The sequence below is a fragment of the Nannobrachium achirus genome (genome assembly GCF_963921795.1).
Source record: "Nannobrachium achirus genome assembly, chromosome: 3".
Taxonomy (NCBI): Eukaryota; Metazoa; Chordata; class Actinopteri; order Myctophiformes; family Myctophidae; genus Nannobrachium; species Nannobrachium achirus.
The window spans coordinates 16,452,558-16,476,380 of record NC_137812.1 but is presented as its reverse complement, the minus strand read 5'-3'; the positions used below and the strand labels follow the sequence as shown (position 1 = coordinate 16,476,380).

General features: G+C 47.0%; 1 protein-coding gene across 1 annotated transcript; it reads left to right on the top strand.

The window, feature by feature from the left end:
- Positions 1 to 1,662: 1,662 nt before the first annotated feature.
- LOC308282015 (QRFP-like peptide receptor) lies at positions 1,663 to 15,941 on the top strand (the record flags this gene model as incomplete). Its single annotated transcript, XM_080722364.1, has 4 exons — positions 1,663 to 2,651; positions 8,882 to 9,170; positions 15,770 to 15,889; positions 15,936 to 15,941. 4 exons carry the CDS (start codon positions 1,663 to 1,665, stop codon positions 15,939 to 15,941), a joined length of 1,404 nt encoding a protein of 467 aa, XP_080578490.1.
- Between the last annotated feature and the right edge of the window lie 7,882 nt (positions 15,942 to 23,823).

Genomic DNA, 23,823 nt, shown 5'->3' with positions numbered 1-23,823 from the left:
TGATGATCTGCAATTATTCCAGCTTTGTTTTGCAATGCAATTTTATGTTGACCAGGTATAGGAATATAGTCATAAAAAAATTAAAATTGTTCAGAACATTTGTCCACTGTAGTTTGCGAGTGGAATATCTATCCTCTGCTGGACAGCAGAGCTGGAGAGCTTAAAGCTATAGCCTATTGTACTTACTGTACTCTGATCTGGACATAATCAAGCTATAGCCTATTGTAGTGTACATTCCTCTGGACATGTCCAGTACAATATCCATCACACATAATGTGAAGAGACAGAACGCATTACAGTGGCTCTGTTTGTGTGGGGGGATTTATTTGTGACTTGCCCAAGCACATGAAAACAGTAAATGACCACATAAGCATGTTATTGTTTATTTGTAGTTATTATTATTATTGTGATTATTAATATGTATTTTTTGTTTGATTATTTTTGTCTGTTTGCTTCTTGGTGGTCTGCTAGGCTTTTAAAGAATACTGCTGGTGGTAACAGGCATCAGATTAGAGCCTATATGTATTTCACCACAGACCCCCATCCCAAAATATATCGTTCCAGGGACCCCCCACAAGCAAAGACTTTATAGTTAAAAATGTAAAATAATTCAAAGATTTGCACAAATGTTTTTCCCCCAAAAAAAACAGCAATATCTACAAGGATGAGCTTGTAGATCTGATATTTTCGAATAGCCAAAGTATAAAACATAATGGCTAAAGTGGTTTCGTGACACAGACGCGTTCCCAGTCTTAATGAATAAAAGACCAGAATTCTGAGGTTGCGTCAAATTGTGAAAGCTTTGGAAGTGACATATTGCCATCCATCCCCTGGCTGGAACCCTAAAACGACGCCCCTGGTGATGATATACTGAAGCTCGTCTTGTCTGCGTTCACAGATCGGATGACGACTCCTTCCCTCCCTCCCACCAAGAAGGGCTGAAGGCGCAGAGAGAAGAGAGGGAGAGAGAGAGAGAGAGAGAGATCACAACGCCATGCTTTCCTTCCTCGGAGGTGAGAGCATCGACTCAGATCAGTGAGTTCACTGAGTCACACTCGCTCCCCCCCAGAAGAATTGCCACGTTAAAAGCATGCCTGTAAAAAGGCTGCACTGGGACCACTGGTTTCACACATGCCATCGGTGACGCCAGATGACGCATGGCGAAAGTAGTGATGTCTGACTGTCACACAATTCAGCATATTTGTCATATCAGTGCAACAGCCTGGCGCAGGACATGAATCCTCCCAAAATATTGACATTGGAAATATGGATGGTTTTTGGAAATGTGATTTCTTTTGGGAGGCACAAACCCTTCATTTAATGTATTTATCAGGAGCCCAGTGCAGTTAAAAATTTCAGTTTTGACCCCCGAAGCTTGAAACACTTGAATGAAGACAGGTGGAATTATTCCCCGTTATCCTCCTTCCCCTGCGGAGATTCCCAGCCTCTCTATCCTCCCTGCTGTTTCTCTATTTTGGGAGGCACAAACCCTTCATTTAATGTATTTATCAAGAGCCCAGTGCAGTTCAAATGTTCAGTTTTTGACCCCCGAAGCTTGAAACACTTGAATGAAGACAGGTGGAATTATTCCCCGTTATCCTCCTTCCCCTGCGGAGATTCCCAGCCTCTCTATCCTCCCTGCTGTTTCTCCCCGCTGTGATAATGTTCCCTGTTGCTGCTGCTGCCAGGCACGCCGGAGGAAACACCATGGGCATGTCCTCCTGGGGACACTTGTTACAAGGCACGGACTCCGTGCAGTCTAGCCTCTCGCCGCTGCTGCTGCTGCGGCACCACGACGACTCCTCCGTCGGCGCCTCCGTCGCCCCTCGGGCGAGGTTCGACCACACCCACAACAACAGCAGCAGCTTCCACAGCGCTCTCCTGTCCCCCTCCTCCTCCTCCTCCTCCTCCTCCTCCTCCTCGGCCTCCACCTCCCTGCACCACCCTCTGCCCTCTCATCTCCCCTTCTTCTCCACCTCGTCCAACTCCCTTCGCCAGCCGCCCTCCCTCCTCCGCCCCTCCTCCAGCCCTGCCTCCCCGCTGTCCCCCGGCGCTCTCTTCCCCCCGCCGCCGCCTCTGTCCCCGGCCGGTAATCTCTTCCCCCCCAGCAACCTGCTCTGGACCCTGGACGAGCCAGGCACCATCGCCCTGACCGTCATGTACTGCCTGTCCTTCGCGCTGGGCTTCGCGGGGAACCTCATGTCGCTGCGCGTGCTCACCAACCGCAGCAGCCGGCGCCTGGCCGGCGTGAGCGCCACGCGGAGCCTCCTGGTCAACCTGGCGGTGTGCGACCTGGCCGTGGTGTGCGTGTGCATGCCCATCACCCTGGGCAGCAAGATCTACACCTCCTGGGTGTACGGGGACTTCATGTGCCGCGCCGTGCACTTCACGCAGGCCGTGTCGGTGTCGGCCTCGGTGCTGACGCTGACCGTGATCAGCGTGAACCGCTACTACAGCGTGCGCTGGCCGCTGCGCGCCCGCGCCGCGTTCACCCGCCGGCGGACGCTGGCGACCGTGGCCGTGGTGTGGGCCGTGTCGACGGCCATATGCGCGCCCATCGCCGTGATGAACCGGCCCGAGGAGGTCAACCTGGGGCCCTTCGCCATCCTGGTCTGTCACGAGGTGTGGCCTCAGCCGCGCCTCAAGACGGGGTACGTATGCTGTGCTGTATGCATGCTTACAGGTTTCGGGGGAGCTAGCCTGCCCTAAGGCAGGCAGATGTAGGTCTATGGGGCAGATTCAAAATCCCTGCTGAAAACAACAGTGAGATCCTATTGGTTTACCGATCTGTGCGCCCGCCCCATGGCCCACGCCCACTACCCATGGCACACAGCTTAGAGCAGTGGTTCTCAACCTTTTCAGGCGGCGACCCCCAAAAGGATTATATTTGAACTCATCATGTTTCCCCCTTAAAACATGATGAAGTATTATGATTATACTAGGAGGAAGATTGTTATTATGTGGCCACACCCACCAGTTCATTAGGTATGCCTGGTTGTCAGGTGGGTGGTGACCCAGCTGAAGTTAGCCACACCCAAAGTGTTGGGTGTATGGTAAAAGGGGAGGGGAGGAGTTTATGATGTCATCAAATCAGTGTTTTTCAACTGGGCCTTTTTACTCAGAGGCTTTCAGCTTTCAGGAAGAAACCAAAAAAATCACAGGGAAGGCAAATATGCATATTATAACCACACCCAGTGATCTATTAGAGTAATGTTAACTCCATAGACACATACACAACAGAAAAAGTAGTAAACTATGGCACCACCTCTTTAAGTTAATCATCTGGGGACCCCCCTGGGGGTCCCGACCCCGAGGTTGAGAACCACTGGCTTAGAGCTCTGACTTCACAACATTTGGAGCGACGCCCCCTGATACTCTGGTTGGTTGGGGAAATTCCCACATCCTATGCCTGACATCATGTCAACACGTTAGCCAGGGCTTTTCTTTTTTCTTCAACGTGAATGATAAAAGCCTGGGTACCAAGGCTACAGGAGAGCTATCTCAAATCCATCTCATTGATTTCAGTGAGTTGCACGACAACACCGTGCAAATCAATGATTAATTGATTAATTAAGAAAAGGAATCGATTGAATAATTGCTGAGAAGAGAATCGATGGTTGCAACCCAAGGCTACTGTAATTGTTAAATGTCCCTGCGTGCCGGCTAATTCCAGTTCCTTGCTGTTATTCAACCCTTCATGAATAATAATTGTAACATTATCTTGACCATCAGGTCAAAATTCATATCAGATCATGTGTCTAGGTGAAAAATCACCTTTGGCACAAAGTTATATTGTACTATTAACATGAGGTAGTGTGCAGGACATGCACGCACATCTGTGGCCCAGGCGCAAGACAAGCAGAAGCCTAATAAAATAAATTATAGTCGGCTACACTTCAAAAGCTCAGCTGTATTTTTATTGTGACGTCAACGTTTCGATCTATTCCGATCTCCATCAGGACATATACAATATACATGATAGTTGACAGCGCATGTCAGATGTTGGCCAAAGAGGCCAGACGGGAGTATATCGGTAGAAGGATGCTGAGGTTGGAACTGCCAGACAGAAGGCCTAGACTGGAGTGAGACCAAAGAGGAGATTCATGGATGTAGTGAAAGAGGACATGAAGGTAGTTGGTGTGAAAGAAGAGAGAAGGGAAAAGTTGAAAGAAAAGAAGATGAAGGTCTGAATAGATCCAATCGTTGAGGGCACACGCAATAGAAATACACCAGAGCTTTTTCAGCATCACCAGCGTTCAGACTATTATTATTCTTTTTATAGATGAAGATCTGCAAATCACAAGACGTCAGGGTGGCCAAGGCCAAAAGAACAAACCAAAGGCGACACTAGATAATAAATAAATACGAATCTGCCACCAAGTCAAAATTACAATTCTAGTCTCCCTGACCAAAACAGAGAAAAGGGTAACTCAAAATCAAGGGCAGCAAACCCCTACCAGAAGCTTCCCATGTCTGCAGCACGCAGCATGAATCTATTTTAAGCAGTGAGTCACACGTCCTGCAGACAGGTGTGGCAGTGAGCAAATAGGGTGAAGACCGGCTTAAGAGCTGAAGTGGTTTTTAATGCTGGCTGCTGGTTGATAGGGGCTGACGACCAGGCGCTGTCACTCCGATCACCTTTGGCATTGCAGGGATAAAAAGGAATGAAGACAGTCAAGACACCCACACAACCTGCGGCCTCATAGGGTCGTAATGGTACATTTCATAGATGGCTTCATAGACTTGTTTGACACGCATGCTCTTTTCTTGGATTCATGTTCATGTGCAGTATTTTTCTGACACTTAACCTTTTAAACCCTCAATATTTAATCAACTGGACTAAATGGCTCTGTATCCTTGGTCTTCTCTTTACCCTCTCTCTCTCTGAAAATAGATGCACAATGCCTCGCAGATCGAGGCGTTGAGAGCTTATAGATCTGCTATTTTCGGCTAATGTTACCCAGCACACAAAGATTTGACAGACCCCCTGTAGTTACTCAGAAGTCACCCTAAAGGGGTGTCGGACCCCCTGTTGAAGGCCCCTGCTGTATCCTGAATTATGGTCTCTGTCCTGAATGGTATAGTGGTGGACAAAATATACTCAACCCCAGTACTCGAGCCAAAGTATTAGATAATACTCCTGATCAAATATTAATCAACTTCAAGTGAAAGTTGCTCTGTCAAATTTGTAATTGAGTTAATGTACTGGAGTAGGCTACTTGCTTTTAAAAATACTCAAGTAAGTAACAGTACAGACTATTACAAAGTACTATTCAAGTAGCAGTAGGCTATTATGATTTTCCAGAACTTAAAAAAAAGTTAAATAATAGTGAAAATATCAGATCTGCAAGCTCACAACACACCACACTGGGATGCGCGTCAAGCTTGTATAGATCAGCTATTTTCAAAGTAGGCCTAATTGAAACAGGGCTTAAGTGGTTAGTTAATTCATAATGTATTACTTTCTCCCTTCCTGTATGAATGGAGTCAAAAGTACAAGATTTGTCTTTGAAATGCAGAATCCATATCTCATCCAATACTCAAGTACAGGTACTCAAAAGATGTAGTGCAGTACTGTAAATGTTCTTTGTTACTGTCCACCATTCTGACAGGATTATAAATGTTCCGTTTACTGAAGAGCTGGAAGGATGGGAAGAGCTCTGTTATTAAACAAACACTATACCAATGATTGCTATGGGAAATTGAGAATATATAGAGCTGCAGGCACAGTGCACATTAATGAACATTTCAATCAATACAAATGACTTGCATGTAAATATGCCAGATTTAGCTAGAAGCTCATTTTCATCCGTAGTCCCACATACTAATACACCACAGAGACGATATCACCCTAAAGGGCGAGGTCGCGCCATGTCTTGGCCATCTGGCCAGTGATGTATATCGGACCAGTTACCCATATATGGAGATCACTAGTACCCATATGGAGATCCACGTATTGTATGTGGACATATGCTGAGAGCCCAAACATGCTTACTCAGTTATTCATTATGTGAAAGTCCTCTGATTTCTATGACATCTGACATCATACTGTACATACAATCCCTTTTATGCCCATTCATGGAGATATCTGTTGAACCAGCCACACAGATATGGGCTGTCTTGGCCATCTGTCTTGGCCATATATGGATTCTGTTAGTGTGGTATGGGGCCGATGTGGCCTCCATATATGGGCATTCCCTTATGAAGTCCTGTTAGATATGGGCTTAATATTGATGACATCAGGGAACTCCATATATGGGCATAAAGGGATTCTGTTAGTGTGGTTCCCCTGAGATCACGGTGAAGTCAGATCATGATGTCAAAGCGGCACACCCATTCTGTTAGAGTGGTTCCCCTGACATCACAGACACATCAGAGCATGATGTCAGAGCGGCAAACCCATACCCGTTTTTGCGGCACCGTTTGTCAAGAATGGCCTAATCTGTTTGAAATGTTGCAGATTTAATTTTACTGTATTTCACGTGAGACTACTAGAGGATATTATCTCAAAGTTGTAGACCCAAATTGCTACCAAATTATAATGAGAATTAGTGAGGAACAATTTTTCTTTTCCCAAACTGTATGGTAGATTATGTTAATAGAGGGTATGTGCGTGACATCATCATCATACCCAGAAGTTATGCATTAAACAACGTTAAACAACATTAAAGTCACTCACTTTGCCACTCGATTTGCCATTCACTTTATGCATGCACATTAGAGCTGGGATCGGGCCCATTTTTTCTGTCCGACCCGAACCTGTGTCCGACAGTTTTCTGTCCGACCCGAGTCGACGTCCGAGCATTAATGATGAAAAAGCGTCCGACCCGAGCCGAGGCCCGAACCTTATGTTTTCAACGCTTTTTCGCCTCGTTTCTTTTTCTTTGAGGAAGCCACTGATTTACACTCACTAGCAAACGTGTTATAATGTGCAGTGAGTGCATGCAGCGTGCCTGTTTGTTACCCTTAATAATATTAAGCCACATTGTGGCTTGTGAAAGTGTTTTAGATAATTACATAAGTAGGCTACGTTGCACTAAGTAGCGCAGTATAACGTGCACTGCGCGTCTGGTGACTCTGGTCTGACTGCAGCCAGTCAGTGACTCGCTGCAGTCACACACTTAAAATCCTCTTTTACAAACTGTTAATAAAGTATTCACACACAAACCTTTTTCACAGTTCAATCAATATCAAAATGTATTCAGTCTTACCAGCATAGACGAATCTGACATCTGCTTTTAATATCCAGCGTCCACAAACTCCAGTCCACGTAACAGCGGCCTTGGCCGTATTTCTTAATCAAAAACTATTATTAATCCAACCATTATGGTTTATAGGTTTTAGGCTTAGGCTACATTCAACATCGGACTTTTTAATTATGTCTGCGTTGACAACTACGTTGAAATGCGTCCATACCGCTGATTTCCCTCTTTCGTTTTCAATTGCTTTAAACTTTCCCGTAGACAAGTTAACTTTTATCTCGGCTGGCGGCAACATTATCTCTCACTCATTCGCTTTTTCTTCTCGTGTGTATCTGTTTGTTTGTTTGTTCTCTGTCACATATGACACTCCTTCCTTTTCAAGCAGGGCCAGGTCAGCTCAACTCTAGTTCAGTAAGCGGTCTGAGGGGGTTCCGGGTGCAGATTCAAAGTATAATTCAGTGACAAGTTATAATCCGCACTCACAGTATCAGGTTTAAGAGTCTTTTTAATGCAGAAGTAGCAGCAGCAGCAGGCAAACAAACAGACGCGTTTCGGCTACGCCGTCATCAGTGTTAACCAAATGTTTTACAGGGACATTTGGGCTTACTTGGCGTGACTGACTAACTGTATTTTGCAATCCATGAAACAGGATATTGAGGCAGGATTAATGCCAAGCAAAACTTGTTTTGATTTACATGGCAGATTAACTCATCAAGATTTATTTTCCAGAACTATAAAATAAATGAGGCGTCGCTTAGACAGATGCTTTATAGGCGCCCATGAACCCAAAGCTTTCTGAAAAGCTTATCTATTTCAATTTCATGGGGATTTTAACCTAATTTCTGTTCATCATACCGGCTTTTATGTATTGTCTAGACTGTGAAGCAGTTTTTCTTTGTTCTTTGAGAAAAAGTGCTCTGCAAATTAAGCTTTGTCATCCCAGACTATTTATCTATCATTCCTCAGATGTCTTTAGATCAATGCTGTCGTGTCTATTCCTTTGTTCATGCTTCTGTTCATGCTTCTAAAGAAAAAACACAGATTTAGCAGAAGCCCACAGTCAAGGACTCTATATTGAATGAACAGCATTCGGGGCAGGATCACTCAATTCCCAATTCTCCTTCATTTTCCTCACCGTCAATCCAGGTAATATTCAAGAAAGAAAAGAAAAGAAAGAAAGGAAAGAAAGAAAGAAAGAAAGAAAGAAAGAAAGAAAGAAAGAAAGAAAGAAAGGAAGGAAGGAAGGAAGGAAGAAAGAAAGAAAGATCATTTAGATCTGAAATCCACAGTGTGGTATCATGTGAACAGCCTCCTCTGATGACACTGTTTCCCAAACAGTGGATCGGGACCCATGTTTGGATTACAGACCAATTTTTTGGGGTCGCCTTTTTTTTTGTCTTACAAATAATATAGATATTTTAAAGTAAAAAAAAAAAAACAAGAACACGTTTTCATCAATTAATGAATTATTAATTCCAACATAATGTCAAAAGTTAATTTCTCTCATACTGTATGTAAACATTGGGCTTCAATTAAATTAAGTGGAGGTGTGGCCTACTGGCACTGAAAGTTGGCGCTGATGCCTATCCTCTTCTTGCAGAGCCCATATTAACAAGAAACCTGCCTGTTGGGTGATCCGTAACGGCAGGGTAAAACACAGTGGTCTTGTCCAACAACAGGTACAACGTGGTTCTGTTTGTGGCGCTCTACTGCCTGCCGGTGACCTTCAACCTGGCCATCAGCTTCCTGACGGGCCGGCGGCTCTGGGGCGCCGGGAAGAGGTCGGCCTTCTCCGACCTGGACCCCCGCAGCCAGGCGCTGCACGCCTCCCGCCTCAAGATGCGCCAGAAGATCGCCAAGATGGTGGTGTGTCTGGTGCTGCTGTTCGCCGTCTCCTGGCTGCCCCTCTACGTGGCCGACCTGTGGATGGACCTGGACCAGCAGCACCCGCCCGTCTGGCTCCCACAGGTAGGCATGGGATAGGAACATGTGTTACTGTCTGGCTCCTACAGGTATGGGATAGGAACATGTGTTACTGTCTGGCTCCCACAGGTATGGGATAGGAACATGTATTACTGTCTGGCTCCCACAGGTATGGGATAGGAACATGCATTACTGTCTGGCTCCTATGTAGGCATGGGATATAAACATGCATTACTGTCTGGCTCCTACAGTATGGGATAGGAACATGTATTACTGTCTGACTCCCACAGGTAGGCATGGGATAGGAAGGAACATGTATTACTGTCTGGCTCCTACAGGTAGGCATGGGATAGGAACATGTATTACTGTCTGGCTCCTACAGGTATGGGATAGGAACATGTATTACTGTCTGGCTCCTACAGGTATGGGATAGGAACATGTATTACTGTCTGGCTCCTACAGGTATGGGATAGGAACATGTATTACTGTCTGGCTCCTACAGGTATGGGATAGGAACATGTATTACTGTCTGGCTACTACAGGTATGGGATAGGAACATGTATTACTGTCTGGCTCCTACGGGTATGGGATAGGAACATGTATTACTGTCTGGCTCCTACGGGTATGGGATAGGAACATGTATTACTGTCTGGCTCCCACAGGTATGGGATAGGAACATGTATTACTGTCTGGCTCCCACAGGTATGGGATAGGAACATGTATTACTGTCTGGCTCCTACAGGTATGGGATAGGAACATGTGTTACTGTCTGGCTCCCACAGGTATGGGATAGGAACATGTATTACTGTCTGGCTCCCACGGGTATGGGATAGGAACATGTATTACTGTCTGGCTCCTACGGGTATGGGATAGGAACATGTATTACTGTCTGGCTCCTACAGGTATGGGATAGGAACATATATTACTGTCTGGCTCCCACAGGTAGGCATGGGATAGGAAAATGCCGTCTTCAACGTTTTCAGTGCAAGGACCCCATAGGTGAGAGAGAGATGAAGCAGGGACCCCCACTAGTACATATCGTATAGAATTGTGTTGCAGATGTTCATCTTTTCATTATACAGTTTGTTTGACAGCACAGTATCATCTACATGTAGGTTGGATTAATGTGTATTTTCATACATTTAACCACTTGAACTGTCAATACCTATTCTGCTCTTCTTTTCCCTCTACACCAACACCAGTGCCATTGAAATGACACTCGACAGAGTTGCACAAGCAGAGCGTGCAAGTACTGTGTTCGGTAGGTAGGTACAGTAGGTATGTAGCTAGGTAGGTATGTACGGTAGGTAGAAAGGTAGGTAGTTAGGTAGGTAGGTAGGTAGGTAGGTAAGTAGGTAGGTAGCTGTGTGTGTTTAAGCCCGTAGCCCAATCGGGGACCAGCATTTCTGGCAACATCATCAGCCAATGAGGGACCAGCATTCCTGGTGATGCCAATGGTGATGTCACTGGCATCGCCAGTGGTGATGCCAGTGGTGAGCGCCCCTCATGGGTTGCTCTGGTGGCACACAACTAGGCCATACATGGCCTACAGCCCTACTTGTTTGTGACACACAGCTTCCTATCTTCTTGTGGTTCCTCCAAAGCCTGATGCAGTGCGTGTCCCTGTGCTGTTGTTGGAGGGCTCATTGCCAGGTCTGCCCTCTCTGCCCTCTGTAAAGTGGCTGTACCGGTAGGGTTGTCTCCTGTGGCTTCCAAACAGGTATCCAAGCATCCCTCCTGTCCCCAGGCCTGACCAGAAGCCACCTCCTCCTGTTCCTGTGGAAGCACAGCCTCCTGGGTAATGTTGTTGGTTGCTGTAGTAGTCACTGGTGAAACCATAGCCTGGATTGTATGGAGGAGGGCGAGTAGGCGCTCCAGTGAGGAAGATTTGATAGATGGCATAGGCTATGATGAGCAGCACAGCCATTCCAAGCAGACTGACTTCCAGTGAAGAACTCTGGCCATGACTCTGTTGACGATGCTTGTCGCCAAAGAAACTGAAGGGTCCTTGTGCTCTCCTGCGGCGGCCCTCCTCCGTCAGCTCCAGCTTGTACTCCAGCCCACAGGAACCCGTGAGGACGTAGGCGTCGTTAGGATGGCTGTAGCCCTCACAGCTCACCTCTATTTGACCAAAGCGGTATGAATTGTCCATGTCTGCCTTACACTGCCACTGGACGTCGACTACGTCCCACCCTTTGTTAATGCACTGGACCACTTGGGGGACAAAGGCCAAGCAGCCTGCGGAGCCGCCGACACATCTGAGCTGGGGAACAGGGCTGGACCGGCGGCCTGTGGTGTAGCGATCTTTGTAAAGTGTCAAGGCGTTGACATCGCGCAGCAACACACTGGCTCCTGGAGATTCATTCCAACTCTTCGAGGCAACAGTTGAAACCACAAAGAGAAGCTGAACAAGCAATATGAAAAATCGCTTCATCTTTGAACTATTATCCCTTTACAATCAACATTCACCACTGACAAGATGAAAGAAAGTCTTCACAATTTAAAGGACAATTATATGGTTGGGTTGATGTCATTCCATGATGATGTCACCTGTGTGTGTGTGTCCCTTCATGTCTGTATATGGAGAAATATAGTATGATGTCATAGTATACCGATTCCAGAATCGGTACTCCCCCCGATACCGGCCTATTTGTCAGATATTGCTCACGGCAGCGCCCGACACCATTTTGTTTCATTAATATGTTGGTAACAACATATCAAAAGTCTTAAGACACAGTTTTGTGTGTGTTAGTTCAACTAATGAACAGTGTTTTCACCTTCTCTCACTCTAGGCATGACAACATAATTATTTAAAGCATTTTATTTTGGAGCACCATACAATATTTAAGCACTTATCTTACCATATCGGTATACGGTATCGGCAAGTACTCAAATTAAGTACTCGTACTTGTGCTTGGTTAGCAAACATTTTTTATCGACACATCCCATATAGTCCATAATATAGACCACATGAGAATGACACATTATATGCCCATATATGGGCATTTCAAGATATGGGCTTAATATTGATGAGGGATCTCCATATATGGGCATTAAATATTAGTGAATTAATTTTCCCCATTGACTTGAAAGGGGACGACGGCAACCACACTTGCAATTTCCAATTGCATCTTTTTTCTTTTTTTTGAAGCCGTGAAAACCGCTTCCAATGAGTGGCTTTGTGTGTATCACGCCCATATATGGTCATTTTAGTCCAGAATGAACAGGCTTTTTCAAAAACAGAATGTCCGTTTAATTACCATATATGGTGATCTCAGTCCAGAATGAACAGGGTTTTTCAAAAACACAATGTATGTCACCTCATGTCCATATATGGTCACTCCAGGCCAGAATGAACAGGTTTTTCCTGTCCCGTACGTGCAAAATATCAGTCCAGAATGAATAGGCTTTTTCAAAAAGCAAAATGTGTGTCCCATGTCCATATATGGTCATTTCAGTTCAGAATGAATAGGCTTTATCTGTCCTGTACGTCCAGAATATGTGTGCGGTGTCCCTCCCGGTCAGATGAATGGATACTTTGAGGATTGGTCAAGCTTCACATGATAATTTGGCCTTCAGGTTCTATCTGTCTTGTACATGCAATAGGTCTCACCTATTGCAGCAATGACAAATAGCCGCATAAGAGCAAAAGCACAATAAGAATATACAGATGCTAACAGAATGGTAAAAAGGAGCATTAAGGCAGACAAGAGTAAATACATTGAAAATCTAGCAGAAGTTGAAAAATGTAGTAGGCCACAAAGATAACAGAAACTGAAATAATTATAGAGGGATGCAGTTGACAAACAACTAAGAGACCAGCAAGCAGGACTTTTTATATATTTTTTTAAAACCTATTATACCGGCTGTCATACCGGCTCTCCAGACAATTCTATACTAAGATTCACCGCTTCACTTCGAACCGAGGTTTGATTTTTTTTATCACGATAAACGATAATAATGATTTTGGTGCCATCTCTACCCGTAGGCCCATCGCTTCGCTCAGTGGCTGGGTCTGACCAACTCCAGCCTCAACCCCATCTGCTACTGCTTCATGGGGGACGTGTACCGCTCGGCCAAGGTGATCCGGACCCGCTACTGCCAGAAGGTGGTCGCTCTCTTTGGCTCCTCCTCTTTCGCCAGCACATCAACAGCCATGACAGACATCACAGCGCCCCTCATGGGTTGCTCTGGTGGCACACAACTAGGCCATACATGGCCTACTGCCCTACTTGTTTGTGACACACAGCTTCCTATCTTCTTGTGGTTCCTCCAAAGCCTGATGCAGTGCGTGTCCCTGTGCTGTTGTTGGAGGGCTTATTGCCACGTCTGCCCTCTGTAAAGTGGCTGTACCGGTAGGGTTGTCTCCTGTGGCTTCCAAACAGGTATCCAAGCATCCCTCCTGTCCCCAGGCCTGACCAGAAGCCACCTCCTCCTGTTCCTGTGGAAGCACAGCCTCCTGGGTAATGTTGTTGGTTGCTGTAGTAGTCACTGGTGAAACCATAGCCTGGATTGTATGGAGGACGGCGAGTAGGCGCTCCAGTGAGGAAGATTTGATAGATGGCATAGGCTATGATGAGCAGCACAGCCATTCCAAGCAGACTGACTTCCAGTGAAGAACTCTGGCCATGCCTCTGTTGACGATGCTTGTCGCCAAAGAAACTGAAGGAGCCGCCGGCTCCTTGTGCTCTCCTGCGGCGGCCCTCCTCCGTCAGCTCCAGCTTGTACTCCAGCCCACAGGAACCCGTGAGGACGTAGGCGTCGTTAGGATGGCTGTAGCCCTCACAGCTCACCTCTATTTGACCAAAGCGGTATGAATTGTCCATGTCTGCCTTACACTGCCACTGGACGTCGACTCCGTCCCACCCTTTGTTAATGCACTGGACCACTTGGGGGACAAAGGCCCCGCAGCCTGCGGAGCCGCCGACACATCTGAGCTGGGGAACAGGGCTGGACCGGCGGCCTGTGGTGTAGCGATCTTTGTAAAGTGTCAAGGCGTTGACATCGCGCAGCAACACACTGGCTCCTGGAGATTCATTCCAACTCTTCGAGGCAACAGTTGAAACCACAAAGAGAAGCTGAACAAGCAATATGAAAAATCGCTTCATCTTTGAACTATTATCCCTTTACAATCAACATTCACCACTGACAAGATGAAAGAAAGTCTTCACAATTTAAAGGACAATTATATGGTTGGGTTGATGTCATTCCATGATGATGTCACCTGTGTGTGTGTCCCTTCATGTCTGTATATGGAGAAATATAGTATGATGTCATAGTATACCGATTCCAGAATCGGTACTCCCCCCGATACCGGCCTATTTTGCTCTGCTTGTCAGATATTGCTCACGGCAGCGCCCGATACCATTTTGTTTCATAAATATGTTGGTAACAACATATCAAAAGTCTTAAGACACAGTTTTGTGTGTGTTAGTTCAACTAATGAACAGTGTTTTCACCTTCTCTCACTCTAGGCATGACAACATAATTATTTAAAGCATTTTATTTTGGAGCACCATACAATATTTAAGCACTTATCTTACCATATCGGTATACGGTATCGGCAAGTACTCAAATTAAAACATTTTTTATCGACACATCCCATAGTCCATAATATAGACCACATGATCATGACACATTATATGCCCATATATGGGCATTTCAAGATATGGGCTTAATATTGATGAGGGATCTCCATATATGGGCATTAAATATTAGTGAATTAATTTTCCCCATTGACTTGAAAGGGGACGACGGCAACCACACTTGCAATTTCCAATTTCATCTTTTTTCTTTTTTTTGAAGCGGTGAAAACCGCTTCCAATGAGTGGCTTTGTGTGTATCACGCCCATATATGGTCATTTTAGTCCAGAATGAACAGGCTTTTTCAAAAACAGAATGTCCGTTTAATTACCATATATGGTGATCTCAGTCCAGAAAGAACAGGGTTTTTCAAAAACACAATGTATGTCACCTCATGTCCATATATGGTCACTCCAGGCCAGAATGAACAGGTTTTTCCTGTCCCGTACGTGCAAAATATCAGTCCAGAATGAATAGGCTTTTTCAAAAAGCAAAATGTGTGTCCCATGTCCATATATGGTCATTTCAGTTCAGAATGAATAGGCTTTATCTGTCCTGTACGTCCAGAATATGTGTGCGGTGTCCCTCCCGGTCAGATGAATGGATACTTTGAGGATTGGTCAAGCTTCACATGATAATTTGGCCTTCAGGTTTTATCTGTCTTGTACATGCAATAGGTCTCACCTATTGCAGCAATGACAAATAGCCGCATAAGAGCAAAAGCAAAGGCACAATAAGAATATACAGATGCTAACAGAATGGTAAAAAGGAGCATTAAGGCAGACAAGAGTAAATACATTGAAAATCTAGCAGAAGTTGAAAAATGTAGTAGGCCACAAAGATAACAGAAACTGAAATAATTATAGAGGGATGCAGTTGACAAACAACTAAGAGACCAGCAAGCAGGACTTTTTATATATTTTTTTAAAACCTATTATACCGGCTGTCATACCGGCTCTCCAGACAATTCTATACTAAGATTCACCGCTTCACTTCGAACCAAGGTTTGATTTTTTTTATCACGATAAACGATAATAATGATTTTGGTGCCATCTCCGTAGGCCCATCGCTTCGCTCAGTGGCTGGGTCTGACCAACTCCAGCCTCAACCCCATCTGCTACTGCTTCATGGGGGACGTGTACCGCTCGGCCAAGGTGATCCGGACCCGCTACTGCCAGAAGGTGGTCGCTCTCTTTGGCTCCTCCTCTTTCGCTAGCACATCAACAGCCATGACAGACATCACAGCGCCCCTCATGGGTTGCTCTGGTGGCACACAACTAGGCCATACATGGCCTACTGCCCTACTTGTTTGTGACACACAGCTTCCTATCTTCTTGTGGTTCCTCCAAAGCCTGATGCAGTGCGTGTCCCTGTGCTGTTGTTGGAGGGCTCATTGAGGAAGATTTGATAGATGGCATAGGCTATGATGAGCAGCACAGCCATTCCAAGCAGACTGACTTCCAGTGAAGAACTCTGGCCATGACTCTGTTGACGATGCTTGTCGCCAAAGAAACTGAAGGAGCCGCCGGCTCCTTGTGCTCTCCTGCTGCGGCCCTCCTCCGTCAGCTCCAGCTTGTACTCCAGCCCACAGGAACCCGTGAGGACGTAGGCGTCGTTAGGATGGCTGTAGCCCTCACAGCTCACCTTTATTTGACCAAAGCGGTATGAATTGTCCATGTCTGCCTTACACTGCCACTGGACGTCGACTCCGTCCCACCCTTTGTTAATGCACTGGACCACTTGGGGGACAAAGGCCCCGCAGCCTGCGGAGCCGCCGACACATCTGAGCTGGGGAACAGGGCTGGACCGGCGGCCTGTGGTGTAGCGATCTTTGTAAAGTGTCAAGGCGTTGACATCGCGCAGCAACACACTGGCTCCTGGAGATTCATTCCAACTCTTTGAGGCCCCGGCTCCTTGTGCTCTCCTGCGGCGGCCCTCCTCCGTCAGCTCCAGCTTGTACTCCAGCCCACAGGAACCCGTGAGGACGTAGGCGTCGTTAGGATGGCTGTAGCCCTCACAGCTCACCTCTATTTGACCAAAGCGGTATGAATTGTCCATGTCTGCCTTACACTGCCACTGGACGTCGACTCCGTCCCACCCTTTGTTAATGCACTGGACCACTTGGGGGACAAAGGCCCCGCAGCCTGCGGAGCCGCCGACACATCTGAGCTGGGGAACAGGGCTGGACCGGCGGCCTGTGGTGTAGCGATCTTTGTAAAGTGTCAAGGCGTTGACATCGCGCAGCAACACACTGGCTCCTGGAGATTCATTCCAACTCTTTGAGGCAACAGTTGAAACCACAAAGAGAAGCTGAACAAGCAATATGAAAAATCGCTTCATCTTTGGTGAACTATCCCTATTAAATACTATATACTTAGAAAAGACTGTTATTCAAAGGTTGGAACTAGGACCCGCCACAGTGGTGTCCGACTAGACTTAAACCTGGATATCTAACGATATGTTCAAGGTAGTCAAAGGTTTGTGCGGTACAAAGATATCTGGGTTGTAAGGCCAAATATCTTGGGAACTGAATATGAGTTGGTTGAGGTTGGAATGTCCTTGAAGATCCGTGGATAATCTTGCTGGTAGAGTTGGAGATTCTCGGGTGCGATGGTTGAATCTGAATCTACCATGGGAATGCGACTGCTTTTATACCCGCAGTGGTTGAGTGATGTCATGTCATGGTGATGTCATGATGACAAGTCAGTTATATCCAATCCAGAATCTGCATGGGCATATCCAAATATAGACATCTCCATATATGGGCATCCAAAGCTTGATGAGGTCAGCATCAAGATGGGTCTCTCCACATATGGGCATCTCCATATATGGGCATCCAGGGCTTAGTGAGGTTGGTGTTGAGATCTCCATATGTAGAGGTCCATGTAGGCGGGGGAACAAGCAAGATGATATAGAAAACCTTCGTAACAATCCCTTTACAATCAACATTCACCACTGACAAGATGAAAGAAAGTCTTCACAATTTAAAGGACAATTATTGCGACCGTCAGGGAGCAGTTTACTATGAAAACCTCCACCGGCCGTCCGTCCGTCCGTCGGTCACACGTCACACCTTTGCCCTGCTCATATCTCCGCATCAGTATGACATCACACCACATGTGTACACAAACCTTTGTGTACGTTGCTGTGGCAACAGTCTGTTGTTGCTGGTCTGTTAGTGTACGTTAGCAACCACCTTAGCAACCATGGTTTTACCCTAGCAACCAACTGTTTACCCTAGCAACCAACTGTTTACCATAGCAACCATGTTTTTTTACCCTAGCAACCAACTGTTTACCATAGCAACCAGATACGCAGAGCAGGGATCTCCATATATGGGCATAAACAGGTGACATCACACTGATGTCAGATACTCAGAGCAGGGATTTCTCCATAATATATGGGCATAAAAGGGATTCTGTTAGGGATCTCCATATATGGGCATAAAAGGGATTCTGTTAGGGATCTCCATATATGGGCATACAAGGGATTCTGTTAGGGATCTCCATATATGGGCATAAAAGGGATTCTGTTAGGGATCTCCATATATGGGCATAAAAGGGATTCTGTTAGGGATCTCCATATATGGGCATACAAGGGATTCTGTTAGGGATCTCCATATATGGGCATAAAAGGGATTCTGTTAGGGATCTCCATATATGGGCATAAAAGGGATTCTGTTAGCTGTTAGTGATCTCCATATATGGGCATAAAAGGGATTCTGTTAGGGATCTCCATATATGGGCATGAAAGGGATTCTGTAAGGGATCTCCATATATGGGCATAAAAGGGATTGTATCCCAGATGATGCCCTGTTAGGAGATCCACACTAACAGAATCCATATATGGTCCTACCGACAGCTGCTATAAGCCAACCCTGGCGATAAGGTCTGAGTCGAAGAAATGCTTCTTTCCTGGCAAGAATTGCCCCTTTATACTGTAGGGCTCGTTTGTGTATTGTATGACATCACGCCACATCATCGGCTGAGGACTGTGTGATGTCATCATATCTCCATATATGGAGACATAAGTTGCTCATGCCCAAATATGGGCTGGTGAGGTCAGACTTAGTGTGATGCGTAGGTTATCTCCATATATGGAGATTCAACTTCAATGAGTAACCATGGCAAACTGTCAACTGCCCGTATGTCTTGATAATTGGTAAAACAAACTTTTGGCCTATTTGTGGAGATAAGCGACCAACGGTCGCTTATCTCCCGATTAGGGAGTCTTACTGGTAAATATGTTGGTAACAACATATCAAAAGTCCTAAGACACAGTTTTGTGTGTGTTAGTTCAACTAATGAACAGTGTTTTCACCTTCTCTCACTCTAGGCATGACAACATAATTATTTAAAGCATTTTATTTTGAAGCACCATACAATATTTAAGCACTTATCTTACCGTATCGGTATACGGTATCGGCAAGTACTCAAATTACTCGTACTTGTGCTTGGTTAGCAAACATTTTTTATCGACACATCCCATAGTCCATAATTGCGACCGTAGGTCGCATTTACTACCAAAACCTCCACCGGCTGTCCGTGGGTCAGTGAGTCAGTCAGTGAGTCAGTCACACTTTTGCCCTGCTCATATCTCCACAACCGTTGCCCCCATCCATGCCAAATATTGCACACACACTCCTTGACTGCCAAACTACAACCTCCAAGGACCCCCGGAGCCCCAGGGACCCCCAGGTCCCTGGGGGACCCCCAGATGTAAAAAATGACCAAATGTGCTCACACGTCACACGTCACACTTTTTCCCTGCTTATATCTCCGCACCCGTTGACCCGATCCATGCCAGATTTTACACACACACTCCTTGCCTGCCAAACTACAACCTCCAAGGACCCCCGCAGCCCCAGGGACCCCCAGGTCCCTGGGGTACCCCCAGCTGTAAAAAATGACCAAATGTGCAAAAATGACCAAATGACCACCCCAACGGGGCTGCTCACGGGGAATTCCCGGGGACCACCGACTCCTGGTGCTCCAGAACGGATGCAAAAGTGGTGGCGCCCCCAGTGGAGGACCCCCTGCCACTGCAGCGCACATAAAATGCCGTAACTCGGGCTAGGAGCGTCCGGGAGAGCCGGGGCCGGTACCTATTCGTCCGCCAAGGCAACGCGGAGACCCCACCCCTCATTTCTCACATGGCCCTATTCTAGCGCCACCTTCAGGCCGATTTTTAAAACACATTTTTGGACACTGCTCCTACAGTTTTTGCCCTAAAATCACGAATATCACTACACAGCATGTCTACACTCATGTCATCAACATGGATCAGGAAGATTTGGGAAAAACACATTTTTGCCCTATTTGTGGAGATAAGCCACCTACGGTCGCTTATCTCCCGATTAGGGAGTCTTACTGGTATAGACCACATGAGAATGACACATTATATGCCCATATATGGGCATTTCAAGATATATTGCATAGGAAGAATGACGGAGCTAGTTCAAGGGGTAAGACCTAGGGGTTGACGCCGCGCCCCGGGTGGGCGGGGTCTCATACCCCAGCCCCTTACCACAGTGTACTTCAGGAGTGCTTACCTACCCAGTGCCAGTTGCAAAACTCTACGCTGCTACGGAGGTCGCTGCTAAGTTGCTACATTGCTACAAACATTTGTCGTGCTACTGGGGAGGCGCTGCGAGGCTAAGCCAGCCTGCGTGGTCACAGATCACCAGTTCAATGAGGTTCAACTTTTCTCTTGTTTATTACTTATTATTACTTATTCTACTCACCATGTCGGCGAGCTCCCAGTCGGAGCAGGAGGATTTCCCGGGTGAGGATGAGGAAGTCGAGGTGGTCCCAGATTCCGGAGTCCCGCCAGCGCAGTCAGTGGAACCGCCCACTCCTCGCAGGCTCACCAGGCTGCTCCAGTCGCTGTCAGAATGGCCGGTGCACAAAATTCTGGACGAGCTATATACCAACAACGTGGCACCCCCGGCGGGGCTCAGCCACGAGGGGCTGTATCAGTTCATGGTCGCAGCACGAAAAAGCGCCTTCGAAGAGGTCCAGGTGGGAAAGGGAAAGGGCAAAGGTAAAAAGCCGGCGAAGGCGGAGAATCCAGCCCCTCCGAAGAAGAGGAAGAGCGGCGCAGCAGGCAGCAGCACTCCGGTTCTCGCCAGCGGCAGCGGGGAGGACAGCTCCGGGTTCAAGGCTGCGAACCTGGAAGTGCTCCTAGCGTTGTCAGATCTAAAGAACACCATGTCGGGGATGAGTCAGCGGATCCAGATGCTGGAGTCCGGCGGCGCCAGCCCATCGCCCATTCCAGGGCCAAGCGGAGTGCAGCCGAGGGACAGCGAGGTGCCTTTCATTCCACGCAGGAACCTGGGGACGGCGATCCCAGCGGCAGCAGCAGGGACTCCGTTCATCTCCCCGGCGGCTGCTATCACCGAGGCGCTGAGAAGCCAGATTCTCGCAGGTAAATTGCAGCGCTTGTTTTGCTCGATTGCTGGTTGGGGTTAAACCACCGCTAAGTATGCTTTAAATGTGTTGGCAGGTCAAGATGTGAACCTGGTAAAGATCCTCATATGCGCTGCTGAGTCCTCAGCGGAGAGATTCCTAGACTGCGGAGACTTCTCAGTCATTCTGAAGGACAGCGAAAAAACACAGACCCTGGCAGAGTTTAACGTAGCTTTTGGGGTGTACCGGGATACTTTGTGCGAGGTCTACCCGGACCGCAGGGCAGAGTTGTCCATTATTTCTGATTTAGCTTACACTTACGGGGGCGGGCTCTTTTATGAGTACCACAAGAGTTTCTCTTCTAAAGCTGCGTTACAGATTCAGCGCCTTAACCAGCGCATCGATTGGGCAGTGCAGGATCTAGGTTTAATCAGCCGCCATTTCACGGCACACCCGCCGTTGTCCTGCTCGGTATGTAGCTCATACAGCCACAGGACCGGATTATGCCCAAGTGCTGCTTCTCAGAACGCGGCTAGCAGGCCCAAACCCTCCCCGCCCGCTTATCAACACCCACCGATGGGGTACGGGCCGTCAGCGAATCCGAGACAGCAGGTGCCGTATGCTTCTAACCGTAATGTTCCTATTTGCATTCAGTTCAACGAAAATGTTTGCACTTTTCCTAAATGTAAATATATGCACACTTGCAGCTGGTGTGGGGACAGCCACCCCAAGTCTGTGTGTCCCAGGAGGACGAGGCCAGAGCCCAAGACTGGGAAAAAATAAAAGCAATGCATCCCTCAACTCCAGTGGACGTGCCGGCTCTTTCTGCTGCCCTGAAAGATCATCCGAACAAATGTTGGGTTAAATATCTGATCACGGGACTGATGCAGGGGTTTTTAGCGGGGCTATGCTGGCTGCCAAAAGCAACCTATGTGTGTAAAAACCTCAGGTCAGCCCTCGCGGAGCCATCCATAGTGGATGCGCTCCTGGCGAAAGAAATTAAAAAGGGGCATTTAATAGGTCCGTTCGACAAAGCGCCATTTAGCCTGTTCAGAGTTAGCCCCATAGGGCTAGCCACTCGGAAATACTCAGGGAAAAAACGCCTTATTTTCGACCTTTCCTCCCCGCATAGAAGCACCATACCCAGCATTAATAGCTTAATACCGCTGCCACCGTTTTCCCTGTTTTACGCTTCCGTAGATCATGCCGCTCAGATGATTAAAACCGCAGGGCCAGGAGCCTGGCTGGCTAAAGCGGACATAGTGGACGCGTTCAAAGTCATGCCTTTACACCCTTCGCAAAACGTTCGGCTGTCGCAGCAGCCCTCGCATTTTCGATACGCTGTCGGAGGCGCTGTGCTGGATTCTGTATAACACGTACAAACTCCCTTTCGTTCTCCACTTGCTAGACGATTTTCTGACTATCGATTTCGCTGATTCTCCGCCAGCTAGAGGTATTAATACTGTGCGCAAAGTGTTCGGCGCCCTAGGAGAGCCGCTCTCTCCTAGAGCGAAGAGAAAACAGTAGGTCCTTTAACCAGGATCGAATTCTTAGGCATTATGCTCGATAGCGTTCGAATGCAGGCGGCTTTACCTCTAGAGAAACTATTAAGAATCAGAGAGATCATTAAAAACGCAGTGGAGGCGCCAGCTGTTTCCAAAAGGGCGCTGTTGTCCTTGCTTGGACACCTCAATTTTGCGATGCGCATAATTCCCCAAGGGCGCTCGTTCGTGGCTAGGCTAATCGACTTGTCAAAGTCAAAAAAGAACCTCTCGGATAATATCGAGTTAGACGAGGGAAGCCGCTCCGATCTCAGGTTCTGGTCATTATTTCTAGCGCAATGGAACGGCATCTCCTTCTTTTATAATGAAGAAGAGGAGTCCGCCGAGGCAATGCAGTTATTTACGGACGCGGCCCCCTCAGTCGGGTTCGGGGGTTTTTTCAAAGGGGAATGGTTCGCCAGTTCATGGCCAAAAGAAATGCAGGTTTTACCCCAAGACTGTAAATCTATCGCACTTTTTGAACTGTATCCTATTGTTGTAGCCGCTTCCCTATGGGGAGACAAATGGGCCCGGAGGAAAATCTCCGTCAGATGCGACAACGAAGCTACAGTGAAACTGATTAACAAAGGGCGCTCCTCGATCAGTATCATTAACAAATTCGTAAGACGCCTTACTTGACTGGGCCTGCAAAATAATTTTATCATGCGGGCAGAGTTCATTCCGGGTAAACAAAACTGTATAGCTGATGCTTTGTCCCGTTTTAAATTTCAGGAGTTTCGCTTTCTATGCCCGGAGGCCGCAGCCAGCGGCCTGGCAGTTCCACCGTTCGCTGGGCTGACGCTGGATTAGTTCCAGAAAGGCCCCTGGTTTCCCTATGGGAGGCCGCAGAGATGTATATGCGAAAGGGCCTCGCCCCAAGTACTATTAAATATTACGACTCAGCATGGTGGTTCTTCTGTAATTTTTGTGAGCGTTTTGCATGTCCCCTGCTTCCCTTTAATATTCCAATGGTGTGCGCGTTTATAGTTCATGCTTTTGAATCTAGGAAATTACTGGCCGGGTCCATTAAGGCTCTCATTTCGGGCATTCAATTCCACCTCCGTTGCCGTGACCCAACGGTACCAAGCATTCTAAGTAATCCAGCCATTCACCTGCTGCTCAACGGCCTCAAGAAAGAACAGACTCAAGGCAATGACCGCCGCTTAC